We start from the raw sequence: 16,130 nt of genomic DNA on the forward strand, positions 1-16,130 counted from the left end.
TGCTCACCTTTTCCCCCAGCGGCACATATCTTCTAATGTATTACTGAATTTATTTACCCATTGTGTTTATAGTCTGTCTCACTCAGTAGAATGTCACCTTCACAGGGGTGGGGATTTTATTTTTGGCCTGCTTTGTTTACTGTTTTCTCCCTTGCACAAAGAAGAGTGTCTTGTACATAATAGATGTTCCACAAATATTTGTTGAAGGTATAGATATTGTTCAAAAGGACTCTTCCTCCTCACAATGTTCTTAAGCAGAGAGTAGCAAGAAAAAGAAGAATATGGAAAACAAGTGTTTTCATTATTGTGGGAAATCTTGTGCTAGGTCTTTACCTCCTGTGTAACTGCTTTCCAGTCCTAAGAGCCAAGAGCCAGGACTGAATACTTCCTGGGAGGCTCTGGTCTGATTAGCAAGGGAAGAGTTTGCCAAGAGGACAAGGTCTCCCAAGAAAGGATCTGTTTCTTTGATTCCCTGGATATACAGAAGACATGGAATCAATAGGAATGCCTTCTCAGTTGTTACCATGTAACACAGTTCTCTTCCCCACAGCTGCTTTTGGCACCATTGCTCAAACCAATGAAAAGGAGATTCTTTCAGGGCACCAAATGCCTCTGATAAACTTTTAATATGACTTGGATTCCTCAAAGTTTCTTGTTATAGATGAGTGTGTTTCTCACTAGTCTTCAAAGTGAAAATAGCCAATGGGACTATCTAAAAATACTGTTATTGAGTAAAACAATAACTAAAAGAACTCTAGCAACACATAGAAACACATCAAAATTGAATTTATATAAATATCACATGGGACTTCCCTGGTGGCTCAGTGGAGAGAATCTGCCTGCCAACAGTGCAGGAGATGCGGGTTCAGTCCCTGGGTCAGGAAGATACCCTGGAGGAGGAAATGACAACCCACTCCAGTATTCTTGCCTGGAAAGTCCATGGGCAGAGGATTCTGGTGGGCTAGAGTCCATGGGGTTGCAAAAGAGTAAGACACAACTTAGTAACTAAACAACAACAAAGTAAATATATAGTTCAAATCGGACCATTTCTAGAAGCCCCTCTAGCCTTCAGAGTATTAACTACAATTCTTAGAAGTTACCATCAGAGGCAATTAAACCTCAAACTGTAGCTGAAATTCTGGGCCAGTGCTTGCTGCTTCTCTGTGACAGTAGTGTGTGTGCTTCCTCACTGGGTGTTCACATTATTGTCACATAGCTCCTGGTGTTAGCGAGGGACACCCAGGAATGTCACTCAGTAGGGTGACAAGAGGGTGGGGAAAGAGAACTCACTTTGCATTTTTGAAAGAACTTTTACTGTGGAAGATAAACTTAACTCTAGATAGATAATTTTTGAGCAAACTCTGGGAGATAGTGAATGACAGGGAAGCCTGGAGTGCTGCAGTTCATGGGGTCAAATAGAGCTGGACCCGACTTAGTGACTGAACAACAACAACAATTTTTGAGGTCTCTTCTGATGATGAGATTTATGATTTTGTATTTTCTGTATCTTCTGCCATTTTATTTATTTTTTTGGTCACACTACATAGCTTGCAGGATCTTAGTTCCCTCATCAGGGATTGAAACTAAGCACTTAGCAGTGAAAGTGTTAAGTGAAAGGGTTAAGTCCTAAACACTGGACTTTCAGGGAATTCCATCTGCCATTTTATTTACTTCTTTTTTTGCAAGTAGTCAGTTTCTTTTTCTTTTTTTTTTTTATAATTTTTATTTATTTATTTATTTTTGGCTGTGCTGGGTCTTTTTTGTTGTGGGGGCTTTTCTCTGGTTGTAATGAGCAGGGCCTACTCTCTAGTTCCAATGCACAGGCTTCTCATTGAGGTGGCTTCTTTTGTTGTGGAGCATGAGCTTTAAGGCCTGCGGGCTTCATTAACTGTGGCACCTGGGCGCGGTAGTTTCGGCCTCCTGGTTCTAGAGCACAGGCTCAGTGGTTGTGGTGCACTGGCTTGGTTGCTCCACTGTATGTGGGATCTTCTCAGATCAGGGATCTAACCTGTGTCCCGTGCATCGGCAGGCAGAGTCTTTACCACAGAGCCACCAGGGAAGCCCCCTTCTGCCATTTTAAATATTCACTTCCTGTTGGTTGAAGACATGACTTAAGATTTTCAAAGTGAATAATTGCTATGACTTAAGATCTTTTTCTTTGTGTTTATTACAGAGGTTCCAAAAACTTCAGCTCTTGCAGTGCAGATGACTTTGAGAAGTTAACTTTAAATAAAGGTGGAAACTGCCTTCTCAATATTCCAAAGCGTGATGAAGCCTACAGTGCTCCTTCCTGTGGTAATAGGTTGGTGGATCCTGGGGAAGAATGTGACTGTGGGACGCCAAAGGTCAGTTTAACATGTGATGTTTGCTTTACAAAGTTACCTTGGGATTTGCAAAAAATAAAATAGCTCACTGTGCATGACTCTAGCATAGTTTGGGTAAACTCCGGGAGTTGGTGATGGACAGGGAGGCCTGGCGTGCTACGATTCATGGGGTCACGAAGAGTCGGACACGACTGAGCGACTGAACTGAACTGAATTGAACTGAGCATAGGAAGTAAAGTAAAATTTAGTGGCAAAATGAAAATTGGTATTTTGCTTGTGGGAATATGTTCCTGGGGGATTGATTATCCCTTCCTTCCTAGAACATAACCAATGGTGTCATCTGTTCTGGTGTCCAGGAAAGTGCCGTGTTTATTTTTTTATTTTTGCTACCTTCTACCTTTTCTGTTATGGTTATTGAGTCATTTATTTATTTTAAAGAACCACTCAGTTTTTCACTTGGCTCTTTACTTGTAAGTGTTCACTGTTCTGTCACTGTCAGAAACATTGCAGAAACATCTGTTCAGTTGACCTCATTTCAATAATAAATTGAAGCTGGCCCATTCTGCAGAGTTCTTGGTTAACAGCGTTCTTGCTACTCAAGTTAGCATTCTCCCTCTGTTAACCTTCAGTTCACCTGCTGTGTCTGGCTTTCTCATACCTGTTAACCACACTTAGAGCCATAAGTCTGGACCCATCTTTATTATTAGTGTTCTGCATCTCAACCAATTTCCTGTCAAAATGGCCTACTTACCACTGTCAGACAAGGCTTAGGAGGAAAACAATTTTTAATTACATTTAAAAAATTAAAAAAAGTTAAATTTAAATTTTAAAGGAATTGATTCAGTTGTGTGTAAACTTTACTATAGTCTCAATTTTTTCCACAAGTGGAATTTCTTTTTCCTTGCCAGATCACACAGTGCCTGGCTTTTGCCAGAAGACTTCACATTCTAGAAGGGCAGTATGTTTTTCTTTGTGTGTTCTGTTTTATTTTGGGGCCATGCTGTATGGCATGCAGGATCTTAGTTCCCTGACCAGGGATCAAACCTGGGCCCTTGGTAGTAAAAGCACTGGGTCCTAACCACTAGACTGCCAAGGAATTCCCAGGCAGTATGTATTTTATGGTGAAATTGTGATGGGCCATCATTGCACTATTCCTGCATGTTAGCAACCTCTGCTTAATGTCTTACATGGTATAATCCTCTCAGTAACCCTTGGAGATTCATTATTTCTTTATACCCTCATTTTCAAATGAGGAAAATAAAGGCTGACGAGGTTATATTTAATCTCTAAATTAATGTTACACTGTTAGGATGACTAAGCTCTTCTTTCCAGGCATTCTCCTTAATTCTTTTATATGTTTTGATTTCTCCTGTTTACTTCATTATCGAACTAACTGAAATAGTCTGTATTTGCTTCTTGAACTTTTGTACTACAAATTACTCTAGAAAAAAGTATCTCTTCCCCTTTAAATGTCACAGTTATTTTTCTTGGTATTGAAATTTCAAATAGTAAGCACAAGCAAAATTCTTTTCATACTTTTATTTCTTCCATATATTTTTTTAACCTCCTTCTGCTGTGGTAGTTATTCTTATAAGTTTAGTATGTTTCTCTATAGATTTTATTCTGTGTTTATAGACTCATGTACGGTATGTATATTTGTATCATAGTTGGGTTTGTTTGAGGATTTTATTTTTTTTTACATAAATAAAATCTGACTTAGTATGTTATGTAGAATTTTTTTCTATTAATATATCCTGCAGATTTTTTTCCATGTCATTGTTATTTGGACATGATCCTTTGTTGACTAATATTTCAGTATAAGGAATATATTATGATTTATTTTACTATACTCTCATTAAAGACAGTCACTCACTGTAGTTAGTATTTTTCTGTAGTGAACAGTATATCCTTGTATATGCCCTGAGTATGTGTGTGTGTATGTTCATATATATATATACACACATACAGAAGTCTTTTTCTAAGATAATTACATAAAGGTAGAATTGTTGAATTGAAAAGCATGTGTTTTTTTATTTTATTAGAGACTATCGAGTTTCCTGGAAGAAGGGTGTGTCAGTTTGTACTTTTACCAAAAGAATGTCATGGCATTTAGTGCGCCTCCCACTTCCCCCATAATTTTGTAACTGAGCAAGGTACAAGTTTTACTCCTGTTTCAAGATTTTCATCATATAGCCCCTCTATGTTCTATTATTTTTTTCTAGCATTTTTGTAATTTAAATTTTTTATATTAGCTCTATAATTGTGGGGGGGGGGTCATGTGGAGAGTGAGCTACAAAACCATTTAAAATGGTAGTTTCACCATAAACAAAATTCCTGTATACATAGTCTGTCTCCTGATCCTCTTTTCTTTTATGAAGCCATCTGTCTGTCTTACATAGTATTTTTGAAAAAAAAATTAACAACTTTACTGAAGTATATTGAATACAAGGTAAAAAAAACCCCCCAAATTCGAACTTAGATAAGAAAAGGCTTTATTCAGAAGAAAGACTGTTGTAACAGGGAGAATACGCTGATCTCAGAAATCTGGAAGCATCTCAAAATCAAACAGAAAGATTTTTCTTTTATAGGGTAGAGGTGGGGCAAACGGGGCGGGAGCGGGGGGTGGGAAATGCCCAGTGAGGTCTCATAGGAAGTTGTCCTGTGGGTCTGGTGATTTCCAGGAGAAGCTGAAGCTGATAAGGGGTGGGGATACTTGCCCTCAAGTACTTGGGGGAGGGGCACGTATCACCAAGTATCTTTTTTTGTGCAGACAAGTAGAGTTCAAGGGTCTGCAGGAAAGAAAGAAGCGTCACTAAAGTTTGGCCAAGACAAAGCTAGGGTAAGAAACAGGCAATTATGAACACTTGTCAACAATGAACTGCATCTGTTTAAAACACAGAAGTTCTTTTTAACAATTATTATTATCATTTTTTATCTTTATTTTGATTTTCTTGTCATACTGCATGGCATGTGGAATCTCAGTTTCCTGACCAGAGTTGGAACCCATGCCTCCTGTGTTGGAAGTCTTACCCACTGGACCTCCAGGAAAGTCTCCCTTAAAACATTTATTATTGCTGTTATTTTTAATTTATTTATTTTTATTATTTTATTTGTTCTAATTTTTAAATTTGTAAAATTTTTTCTTTCTTGTTTTGCCACCCTGCATGGCATGTGGACTCATTGTTTCTTAACCAGGGATCAAACCCACACCCCCTGCAGTGGGAACAGAGTCTTAACCACTGGACTGCCTGGGAAGTCTCAACTAAAAGTACTAAAGCATACACGTTAAGCTTTGATACCTGTTTTCATATGTGAAACTGTCACCACAATCAAGATAATGCACATATCATCTCAGAAAGTTCTTTGTGACGCTTGGCACCCCTTATCATTTCCCAGTCCTCCTTAGGCCCTCACTGATCTGTTCTCATTAGTGTGCATTTCCTAGGATTTCATGTAAATGGAATGACTCTTTTTTATCTAGGTTCATTCACTCAGCATAGTTATTTTGAGCTTCATCCATGTTGAATGCTGCTGTGTCAGTGGTTCATTCCTTTTCATTGTTGCTCATCATTGAGTAGTATGGAGATGCTACCTGCTGTTTATCCATCTGTTGATGGGTATTTGGGTTGTTTCCACACCAAAAGCTGCTGTGAACATTCACGGTCAAGTCTTTATGTGGATTTATGTTTTCACTTCTCTTGGGTGAATACCTTGGAGTGAAGTGACTGGGACATATGATGGGTGTATATTTGACTTTCCAAGGAACTTTCAAACTGTTTTCCAAAGTGGTTTTACCATTTCACATTCTTGTAATCATTGTACCTGAGTTCTGGTTCTTTTTAAGTCCTTTCTTCCACCTCATATGGTCATTCTTTTCAATTTTGGCCTTTCTGTTAGATGTGAAGTGGTGCCTTAATGAGGTTTTAATTTCCTTCTCCCTAATGACTAGTGATCTGAACGTGTTTTCATGTGCTTATTTGCCATCTCTATCTCTTTTTTGGTGACATGTCTCTTAAACTCCTTCCTGCCTTTAAAAATTGGGTTGTTTTCTCATTATTGAATTTTGAGAGTACTTCTTATGTTCTAGATAACAAATACTTTATCAGATATATGATTTGCAAGTATATTCTCCTATTCTTTTCTTTTAAGTACTTTAACAGTATCTGTTGACGAGTAGAAGTTTTATATTTTGATGAAGCCAGATTGTGCCTAATGGGTTGTGCTTTTGTTGTTGTATCTAAGAAATCTTTGCCTAATCCAAGATTGCAAATGTTTTATCCTGGGAGCTTTATCCTTTTAGGTTATGTATTTATTTAGGCTTATGATCCATTTTGACTTATTTTTTTTGTATGGTGCGTGGTTTTAGATAATTTTCCAAATTTTTATTATGAAATAATTGCAAACTGACAGAATGTTGCAAAAACAGTCCAAAGAGTCCTATGTATTTTTCACTCACTTTCCCACAAAGGGTGACAAATTATGTAGTGATAGAGCCATATCATACGAGTGATCCTGACATTGGTATGTTAACTATTAATAGTTACAGACTTTATTCAGCTTTTACCATTTTTAACCTGCAGTCATGTGTATACTTTTATGTCGTTTTATGCCATATAGAGATTTATGTAACCACCACCTCAATTAAAATACAGAACTATTCCATCAACACAAAAGAACTCCCTCCTGCTACCTCACTGTAATCACATCCACCCTGACTCTGGCCCTTATCCCTGCCCCTGGCTTCCATCTGTGGTTTTGCCATTTCAGTAATATTTTTCACTGCAATAATAATGGAATCATACAACATATAACCTTTTGAGGCTGACTTTTCTCACTAAGCGTAATGTTTTTGAGGTCAGTCTATGTTGTTGTTTCATTACTTTTTATTGGGGACTAACAGTCCATTGTATGGATGTTACTTCAGAGATTTGGAAAAATGTCTAGGCTGGTATTTTCACTAGCACAAAGGGCCTATCTGACGTTTGTTAAACTATTCATCCATTAAAAGATATCTAGGTTGTTTCTAGTATTTTGCTATTATGACTAAATCTTCCATGAATTATATTCCACTCTTTATCATCAGAGAATTAAAGAAAAATATGGTCTTCATGAGTAAAGAGATGAATCTCAGCAGAGAAACGTATAATAAAGAACCAAATGGAAATTATAAAACTTACCAAAAAGTTTAATAAGTGAGATTCATGGATATAATTAATAGCAGAGTAAGATGGCAGAAAAAGAGTCAATGAACATAAAGTAGAACAAAAGAAATAATCCACATCTAAAGGAAAAAGAGAAAAAATTAAAAAATAAATGAACAGAATATCAGGGACATGTAAGCAATATCAACTAGCCTAATGGAATTATAAGTGAAATCTCAAGAGGAGAGGGAGAAGGAGAGAAGAAAAGTATTCAAAGAAATAATGGCTGAAAATTTCCCATATTTAACAGAAAACATTGAGTTACAATTCCAAAACACTAAGTAAAGCCAAGTCAGAATCATTACAAAGATTGATCGTGGGTACATTGTAATTAAAGTGCTGAGATAAACAGAAAATAAGGGAAGAAGTCAGAAGAAAATCTGGAACAAATAGATTAATAGTGGCTGATTTTGGGGCCAGAATGCAATAGAACGGCAGATTTATGGTTCTGAAAGGAAAAAAACCCATCATCCTAGAATTCTGTAACATAGGAAAATAAATATTCTTCAATAATTGAAACTTATTTCCCCTACCTTCTTCTTGCCTCCTTGTCTTCCTCCTCCTTTCTCCTTCTTTTCATGAACAATTTAGACCTCAAGACATTAGTTTCAACATAGGAGAGAAGCTGTGTCTGGGTGGGAGGTTGGAGGGTGGGAGTACAGAGCCATGGTGGTCCAAAGTGGGGTGAGAGAAGTCATGCAGTATAATGTCCACATGGGTAAAAACCTACCCTGCAGAGAAATCAGACCCTGAGCATGAAGAGAAGTGCATTTATGGATGCTTAATTTCCTGTGGAAATTGGAGAAGGAACGGGCTACCCACTCCAGTATTCTGATCGGGAGAATTCCACAGACCGTATAGTCCATGGGGTCACAAAGAGTCAGACACGACTGAGCGACTCAATTTCCTGTGATCATTAAACATACTGTAATAGATTGAATGTTTGTGTTCCACAAATCCATGTGTTGAAACCCTAACCCCCAAGTATATCTGTATTTGGAGAAGGGACCTCCAGGAAAGTAATTAAGATTAAATGAGGTCATAAGGGTGGGTCTTGATCTGATAGGATTAATGTTCTTATGAAAAAGAGCTTGCTTGCTCCCTTCTCTTGACACATGCTCTGAAGAAAGGCCATGTGAGCACTCAGCGAGGAGGCATCTGTCTGCAAGCCAGGATCTGTCTGCAAGTCTGTGCCAGAAACTGAATTGGCTAGGACTTTGATCTTGGGTCTCTAACCTCCAGAGCTGTGACATGATAAATTTCTTTTGTTTAAGTCATTAGTCTATGGTATCTTATTCTGGTAATCCCAGCAGACTAAGACACATACTCTCAGTCCTTTGAAATACTGTTGAGACCTAGATAATAGCTGAACAGTCGCTGATAAATCCAGAAGGATAGTAAGTGACTTGTCTCCAGAGTACCTCTTACAGCCAGGTTAGAAAGAAGCATAGGTTGAAAGGAAGAATTTTGTTAATGAGTCTTGATGGCAATAATTTCTTTCTTTATTGACAGTCTTTTTCTCTTCTCAGGAATGTGAATCGGACCCTTGCTGTGAAGGAAAGACCTGTAAACTTAAATCATTTGCTGAATGTGCATATGGTGCCTGTTGTCAAGACTGTCGGGTAGGGAATTCCTCCCTATTTGGGGAAAAAAAAAATAGGAAAAGGAAAAATGTGCCTGTATCAAAATTGGTTTTCTCTGATCTGTAAGAGAGCACTATTTTTATTACATGACTAGATGGAAAATTTTATGATACTTGTTTGCAGTTTTGTATCATCTTCTTATATGGCAAATGGTCTAGAGATTTTTTTTCCTAAGTAGAAACATTTTTTTTTTCTGATTTATGAGTGACCTGTGTTTTTCATTAAAAATTCAACAATAGAAAGTTGATACTGAAAGACCCTCTGTCATTTTATCCCCTTCATTTAGCCATTGTTGATAATTTATTAGTCACTTTTTCCTATGTAAATATGAAGGGGTGTGTGTGTGTGTGTGTGTGTGTGTAAGTGGATAAACATGGGTAAACATTTTTACTATGCTCTTTTTTCAGCAATATACTATTGATTTTCTTCTATTCATTTAGTTCTTTAGGTTTATACAGTTAGTGTTCCTTTATATGGCTGTACCATAATTTATTTATCTTGCCAACTAATGATGGACATTTAGATTGCTTCCAATTTTTGCTTATAAGTAGAATTGCTGGAACAGAGTATGCATGTGAAAATTTTGACAGACATTTTTATACTGTCTACAGATGTGCCAGTCTGTATTTGCCAGTGTAATCAATGCACTGATAACTGTGCAGTGTACAGTATTGATTATACTATATGATCATTATTTTTGTTTTCTCTTACTAACATGTCTTCCTTGGTGGCTCAGATGGTAAAGTGTCTGCCTGCAATGTAGGAGACCCAGGTTCGATCCCGAAGTTGGGAAGATCCCCTGGAGAAGGAAATGGCAACCCTCTCCAGTATTCTTGCCTGGAGAATCCCATGGACAGAGGAGCCTGGTGGGCTGCAGTTCATGGGGTTACAAAGAGGCAGACACGACTGAGCGACTAACATTTTGACTTCGCTTATTAAACATTTGTTGTTAGCCAGTGTTATAATCCAGGTTAGTTTGATAGGTGTAAAGTGCTTTTATATCTTCATTTAATTTGCATTTCTTTTGGTCATCTATGATGCTCTGCTTTTTTCATTTTCCATATTTCATGACTTTTATAAATTTCCTGTTACTGGCCTTTGTTCACTATTCTATTGGGTTATTTAATCTTCTGTTTTTGTTAGACCTTCTTATAGATATAAATACTGTGGTTTCAAATTTGGTTAATTTGTGGGAATTTTCCTGATATTCCTGTTCAATTTCAATCCTATTATCCTAGTTCCGTCCAGGAGGCACTTTGTGCCGAGGAAAAACCAACGAATGTGATGTTCCGGAGTATTGCAATGGTTCTTCTCAGTTCTGTCAGCCAGATGTTTTTATTCAGAATGGGTATCCTTGCCAGAATAACAAAGCCTACTGTTACAATGGCATGTGCCAGTATTACGATGCTCAGTGTCAAGTCATCTTTGGCTCAAGTAAGATACTTTATTTATATTGATTGCTTTGCTTTTATTTATGTATTTTTTGTTTTAGTTTTTGTTAAAAATGAAAATTGAACATTATTGCTAAAATTGAAGTTCTGTTTCCTGTCTCCTATCACGTCTCCATCTTTCCTTCTCCATAGGCAGTCAAGGTCATGAATTTGATGCGTCCAAGTTCATTTGGTGATTTTTGCTTTTACTTTCTCACCGCTCTGTCCTGTGTATATTAATATTATATGTATATATACATGCACAGTATTGTATTTTAGCTTTAATAAACTCATGTAAATAGTATGGGGATATACACATGGGTCTTCTCTTTTCATTGTTCACTCAGAATGTTTTTGCATTCTGTCTATATTGCTGTATTTAGATCACAGAGCATTAGAGTATTGTGTTATATAATTGGAATCCATTCTTTTCCTAGTAGTATATATATATATATATATATATATCTTTATTTTGTGTGTCTTAAAAAAATGTTTTTTTTAATCAAAGTTATACATACATTAGATTATAGAGTCAAATTATTCATCAAGGTTTTATGAAAAAGTAAAATGTACTTCTGGGCTTCCCAGGTGGTGCTGTGGTAAAAGAACCCACCTGCAAATACGGGAGATGCAAGAGATGAGGGTTCAATCTGTCTGGAAGGTCCCCTGGAGTAGGAAATGGCAACCCATTCCAGTATTCTCTCCTGGAAAATTCCATGAACAGAAGAGCCTGGCAGGCTACAGACCATAGGGTTGCACGACTGAGCACGCACTCATCAAAGTACTCCCACTTAATAGTCCATCCCTGAAGGCCACCACTTTAACCTTTTCTTCCTCCCTTCTGGTTAATTACTTTGTTACTGGCTCTAGGTCTTTAGATAATTCCTTGGTCATGCTACTTTTTAAATTTTTCCATTCTAGGTGTTAAATGTTAATTTTTCACTGTGGAGGATAAGGATTAAATTTCTTCCCTTCTCTTATCCCAACACTTGTCAACTCTTACCCTACTCATGTTCATTTTTCATTCTCCATCTTCTTAATATGGATTAATTATAATTTTAGGTAGAGCTGTGTTGACTCTTGTAATCTTGTGATTTATAACAAACAAATAAAAAAATTGGTCTTTGTTCAGTTCCTGGCACGAACTCCTAATATCTTTGGAATTTCCCAAATGATAAGAGCCTTGAAAGTGTCTTTTGTTATGTCAGTCAGGTGACTTTTTGGCAAACCCCTTGGTAACCTAAAGATGGGCTGGTTGCCAGAGAACAAACCCTGTGGTTAGTGGTTGGAACTTTAAGTCCCCGTACCTCTGGGGAGGGGAGAGGGACCGGAGATGGAGTTACTCTCCAGTGGCCAGTGGTTTAATCAATTTGCCCATATAATGAAGCCTCTGTAAAAACCGGAAAGGCAAGTTTGGAGAGCTTGGGACTTAGTGAACTTGTGGAGAGGCAGGAAGAGAGCCTGGAACCTCCAAGCCCCTTTCTCCATACCTTGTCCTGTGCATCTCTTCCATCTGGCTGTTCCTGAATTATTGATATATTCTTTGATAATAAACCAGTAATCTAGTGAGTAAAAGTTTCTCTGAGTTCTGTGAGCTGCTGTAGCAAATTAAATCCAAGGAGGGAATCATGGAAACTTGGACCAGATAGGGACTAAGGAGAGACCCTCTCAGGAGAGACCTGCTCAGTCGTGTCCAACTCTTTGCGCCCCCATAGACTGTAGCCCACCAGGCTCCACTGTCCATGGAATTTTCCAGGCAAGAATACTGGAGTGGGTTGCCATGCCCTTCTCCAGGGGACCTTCCCAACCCAGGGATCAAACCCAGGTCTCCCACATTGCAGGCGGATTCTTTACCATCTGAACACCAGGGAAGCCCTCTGATATATTGGTTTGTCCAAAAAGTTAATTGGTTTTTCTCCAAGATGTTATGGAAAAACCTGAACAAACTTTTTGGCCAAACCAATATTTTGCACTAATGGGCAGGTTTGTTGCTGTTTAGTCACTCAGTTGTGTCCGACTCTTTTGCAACCTCATGGGCGGTAGTCCAGTGGGCTTCGTTGTCCATGGGATTCTCTAGGCAAGAATACTGGGGTGGGTTGCCATTTCCTCCTCCAGGGAATCTTCTCAACCCATGGATTGAGCCCATGTCTCTGCATCTTCTGAATTGCAGGTGAATTCTTTACTGCTGAGCCACAGGGGAAGCCCTGATGAGCAGGTTATTGCAGACGAAAAAAGTAATTACAGATGGGGGGTTGTTATTAATTTAGCTGCATTTTCTTATATAAATGTGAGCATATGTGTTTTGCTAGGGTTATTGCCATGTGACGTTTATCCTGTGCAAGTATTCTGCATCCATTTTCAGATTATTTCATCTCTGCCTCTTTTTTATTCCATCTCCTTGCAGTGCATGTCCATTTTCTTTTAAACCGAACAATATTGTACCAGGTGTGTAAGATAGACACATGTATTTCCATCATTATATGGAAAGTACTACCGTTTTGGCTGCAAAATATTTCCAAATAAAATATTTTAGGAATATATATAAGTGGCAAAGTTGAGCATTAAAGGATACACGTATAAAATACAAGAAAACAAGAATGGATTGTTTGGGTCAGTGTCATGGCTGTTTGTCAGTGTAATTAATACCTAAATTAAGCTTCCATATATGGTAAATTGGGCTGCCCTGGTAGCTCAGTGGTAAAGAATCCACCTGCCAATGCAGGACATGCAGGTTTGATCCCTGTGTGAAAAAATAATAGCTGGCAGTGTTTTCAACAACCCTCCCGAGCCTGATCTAACCAGGGGTGCAGTGGAGCTGTGAGAACACTGAAAATAAGTAGACTGAAAGTGCTGCCGTACTGTGCATGGTTTTTGATTTATTTATAATTTCATCTTCTTTAATGACACTTCTTTGAGGACTTGAGTGTTCGAGTCCATGCTAGCGTATAAGTACCAACTAGGCTTTATCTTTACATTTTGTTGTTAGTTATAAATGTGGAGCGAAATGTTTCACCTGTAGGTTCTGAAATCTTTTCATAGTTGTTGAGGCAGTTCATCCAGGCATATGGACTGTTGTGGCGAATGCTTTTATTTCTGAATTAAATTGCCAAGTCTTAAAAACATTAAAAATTAAAAAAAATTGTTTTTTAGTATAGTTGATCTACAATGTTGTGTTAGTTTCAGGTGTACAAAAAAAATTTTTTTTTTGATGTTACAGAAGCCAAGGCTGCCCCAAAGGAATGTTTCCTTGATGTGAATTCCAAAGGTGACAGATTTGGCAATTGTGGTTTCTCTGGCAATGAATACAAGAAGTGTGCCATTGGGTAAGTGGAGGCAAAAAAAAAAAAAAAGAAAAGCACATGAAAGAATGTGATACTAGTCATCTGTGGGAAGTTTTATAGCTCCTTGTGACTGCTTTCTCCTCTTAAATATATAACTTTTCAGACTTACAATTTTGTAAAACATGGCTTCAGAGAGACTGAATAGGAATGGTAAAATAATTCATAGCTTTTGACATTATCTGTCTAAAATGTAATGTTTTTTTATAATGTCACTTTTGTTTATTCTTGTTCTATAGTAAGAACCTCAAATAAACGTTCTTCTTCTTTTTCCTTTTGTTAAAAAATTATGCTGCTAAACCCCTATATAAAGGTACCTGCAGAATTAATTCAGAACTTCATAATTTTCTTCTGGCTCTGTATAATTTTTAAGTGATTAATTAGAAAACATTTTTGTTTCTATAACATTTGCACATTGTGAAAAATAATATCAAAGTTATAAACAAGAGAAAAGTTATCATGATCTCTCTTTCTGTATATGTCCACTAATTTCGGTGTTTGTACATCTTCCTTTATTTTGCTTCTGTGCACTCTACACACACACACACACTAACGTTAATTTTACAGAATTGGAGTTAGTCTCTAATACTGTGCTTTCCAGATACACGGATAGATAAATGTAGGTATGTAAACATATAAATCATTCTGAATGGAGCTCTTCTGGTGGATGTGAGGGCAGGAAATTCCTGCCACCTGAGGTTCACCCAGAGGCTTTGACCATGAAGCCATGGGGCTCTAGAGAATAAACTCGCTAGACTGTATTATACCTGTTGCAGTGCTAACATTCTGTATCAATTATTTTGTTTTTTTATAATATTCATATTTTTATTCTAAAAATGGTTGTAAAAAGCCAAAAAAATTAAATATATAATGCTGTGCTTCTCTTCTACCCACTTCATCTCCTACTCTGTTAGTTAATAACCAAGCAACTGAGGTAAAACTGCTCATGAAGAAGAAATAACAACCATGACATCCATGTTCCTAAATCTAACAGAGTATCTTTAGGTCTTCAAGCTTCTGAACCTTTCAGTAGCATTCATATATGTTGACCATTTTCTCCTTGAAGAAGCCCCTTTCCTTGGCTTTTGCGTGGAATGCTCTTCTAGTATTTTTCTCTGTTTCTGGATGCTTCTTTAATGTATTTATTTGTAGGCTCATCTTTCTCTACTGAGCCATTAAATGTTGAGAAATACTTCCACTCTACTGATCTGGCCCTCTGCCACAGGCCCTTGGCATGTGCTATTCCTTCTGCCTAGTTTGCTCTTCTGTCTCTGCCAGATCTCATTTTAACTAACTCCTCTAAGATAGAAGAATAGCAAGGAAAGATAAGAAAGCCTTCCTCAGTGATCAATGCAAAGAAATAGAGGAAAACAATAGAATGGGAAAGACTAGAGATCTCTTCAAGAAAATTAGAGATACCAAGGGAACATTTCATGCAGAGATGGGCTCAATAAAGGACAGAAATGGTAGGGACCTAACAGAAGCAGAAGATATTAAGAAGAGGTAGCAAGAATACACAGAAGAACTGTACAAAAAAGATCTTCACAATCCAGATAATCACGATTGTGTGATCACTCACTTAGAGCCAGACATCCTGGAATGTGAAGTCAAGTGGATCTTAGGAAGCATCACTACAAACAAAGCTAGTGGAGGTGATGGAATTCCAGTTGAGCTATTTCAAATCCTGAAAGATGATGCTGTGAAAGTGCTGTACTCAATATGCCAGCAAATTTGGAAAACTCAGCAGTGGCCACAGGACTGGAAAAGGTCAGTTTTCCTTCCAATCCCTAAGAAAGGCAATGCCAAGCAATGCTCAAACTACCGCACAATTGTACTCATCTCACACACTAGTAAAGTAATGCTTAAAATTCTCTAAGCCAGGCTTCAGCAATACATGAACCGTGAACTTCCAGATGTTCAAGCTGGATTTAGAAAGGCAGAGGAACCAGAGATCAAATTGCCAACATCCGCTGGATCATCAAAAAGGCAAGAGAGTTCCAGAAAAACATCTATTTCTGCTTTATTGACTATGCCAAAGCCTTTGACTGTGTGGATCACAATAAACTGTGGAAAATTCTGAAGGAGATGGGAATACCAGACCACCTGACCTGCCTCTTGAGAAATCTGTATGCAGGTTAGGAAGCAGCAGTTAGAACTGGACAGGACCAACAGACTGGTTCCAAATAGGAAAAGG

At 37.7% G+C, this 16,130-nt stretch overlaps 1 protein-coding gene across 2 annotated transcripts in view; it reads left to right on the plus strand.

Moving 5' to 3' along the window:
• ADAM9 (ADAM metallopeptidase domain 9) overlaps positions 1–16,130 on the plus strand; it is an 88,476-nt gene that overhangs the window by 45,726 nt on the left and 26,620 nt on the right. For both annotated transcript variants that reach the window (XM_043454137.1, XM_043454138.1), the window contains 4 exons: positions 2,174–2,345; positions 9,055–9,147; positions 10,407–10,602; positions 13,816–13,921. In XM_043454137.1, coding sequence (XP_043310072.1) covers positions 2,174–2,345; positions 9,055–9,147; positions 10,407–10,602; positions 13,816–13,921 — 567 coding nt within the window. The remainder of the gene's footprint in view (positions 1–2,173; positions 2,346–9,054; positions 9,148–10,406; positions 10,603–13,815; positions 13,922–16,130) is intronic.

The sequence above is a fragment of the Cervus canadensis genome, chromosome 31 (genome assembly GCF_019320065.1).
Source record: "Cervus canadensis isolate Bull #8, Minnesota chromosome 31, ASM1932006v1, whole genome shotgun sequence".
NCBI classification, from domain to species: domain Eukaryota; kingdom Metazoa; phylum Chordata; class Mammalia; order Artiodactyla; family Cervidae; genus Cervus; species Cervus canadensis.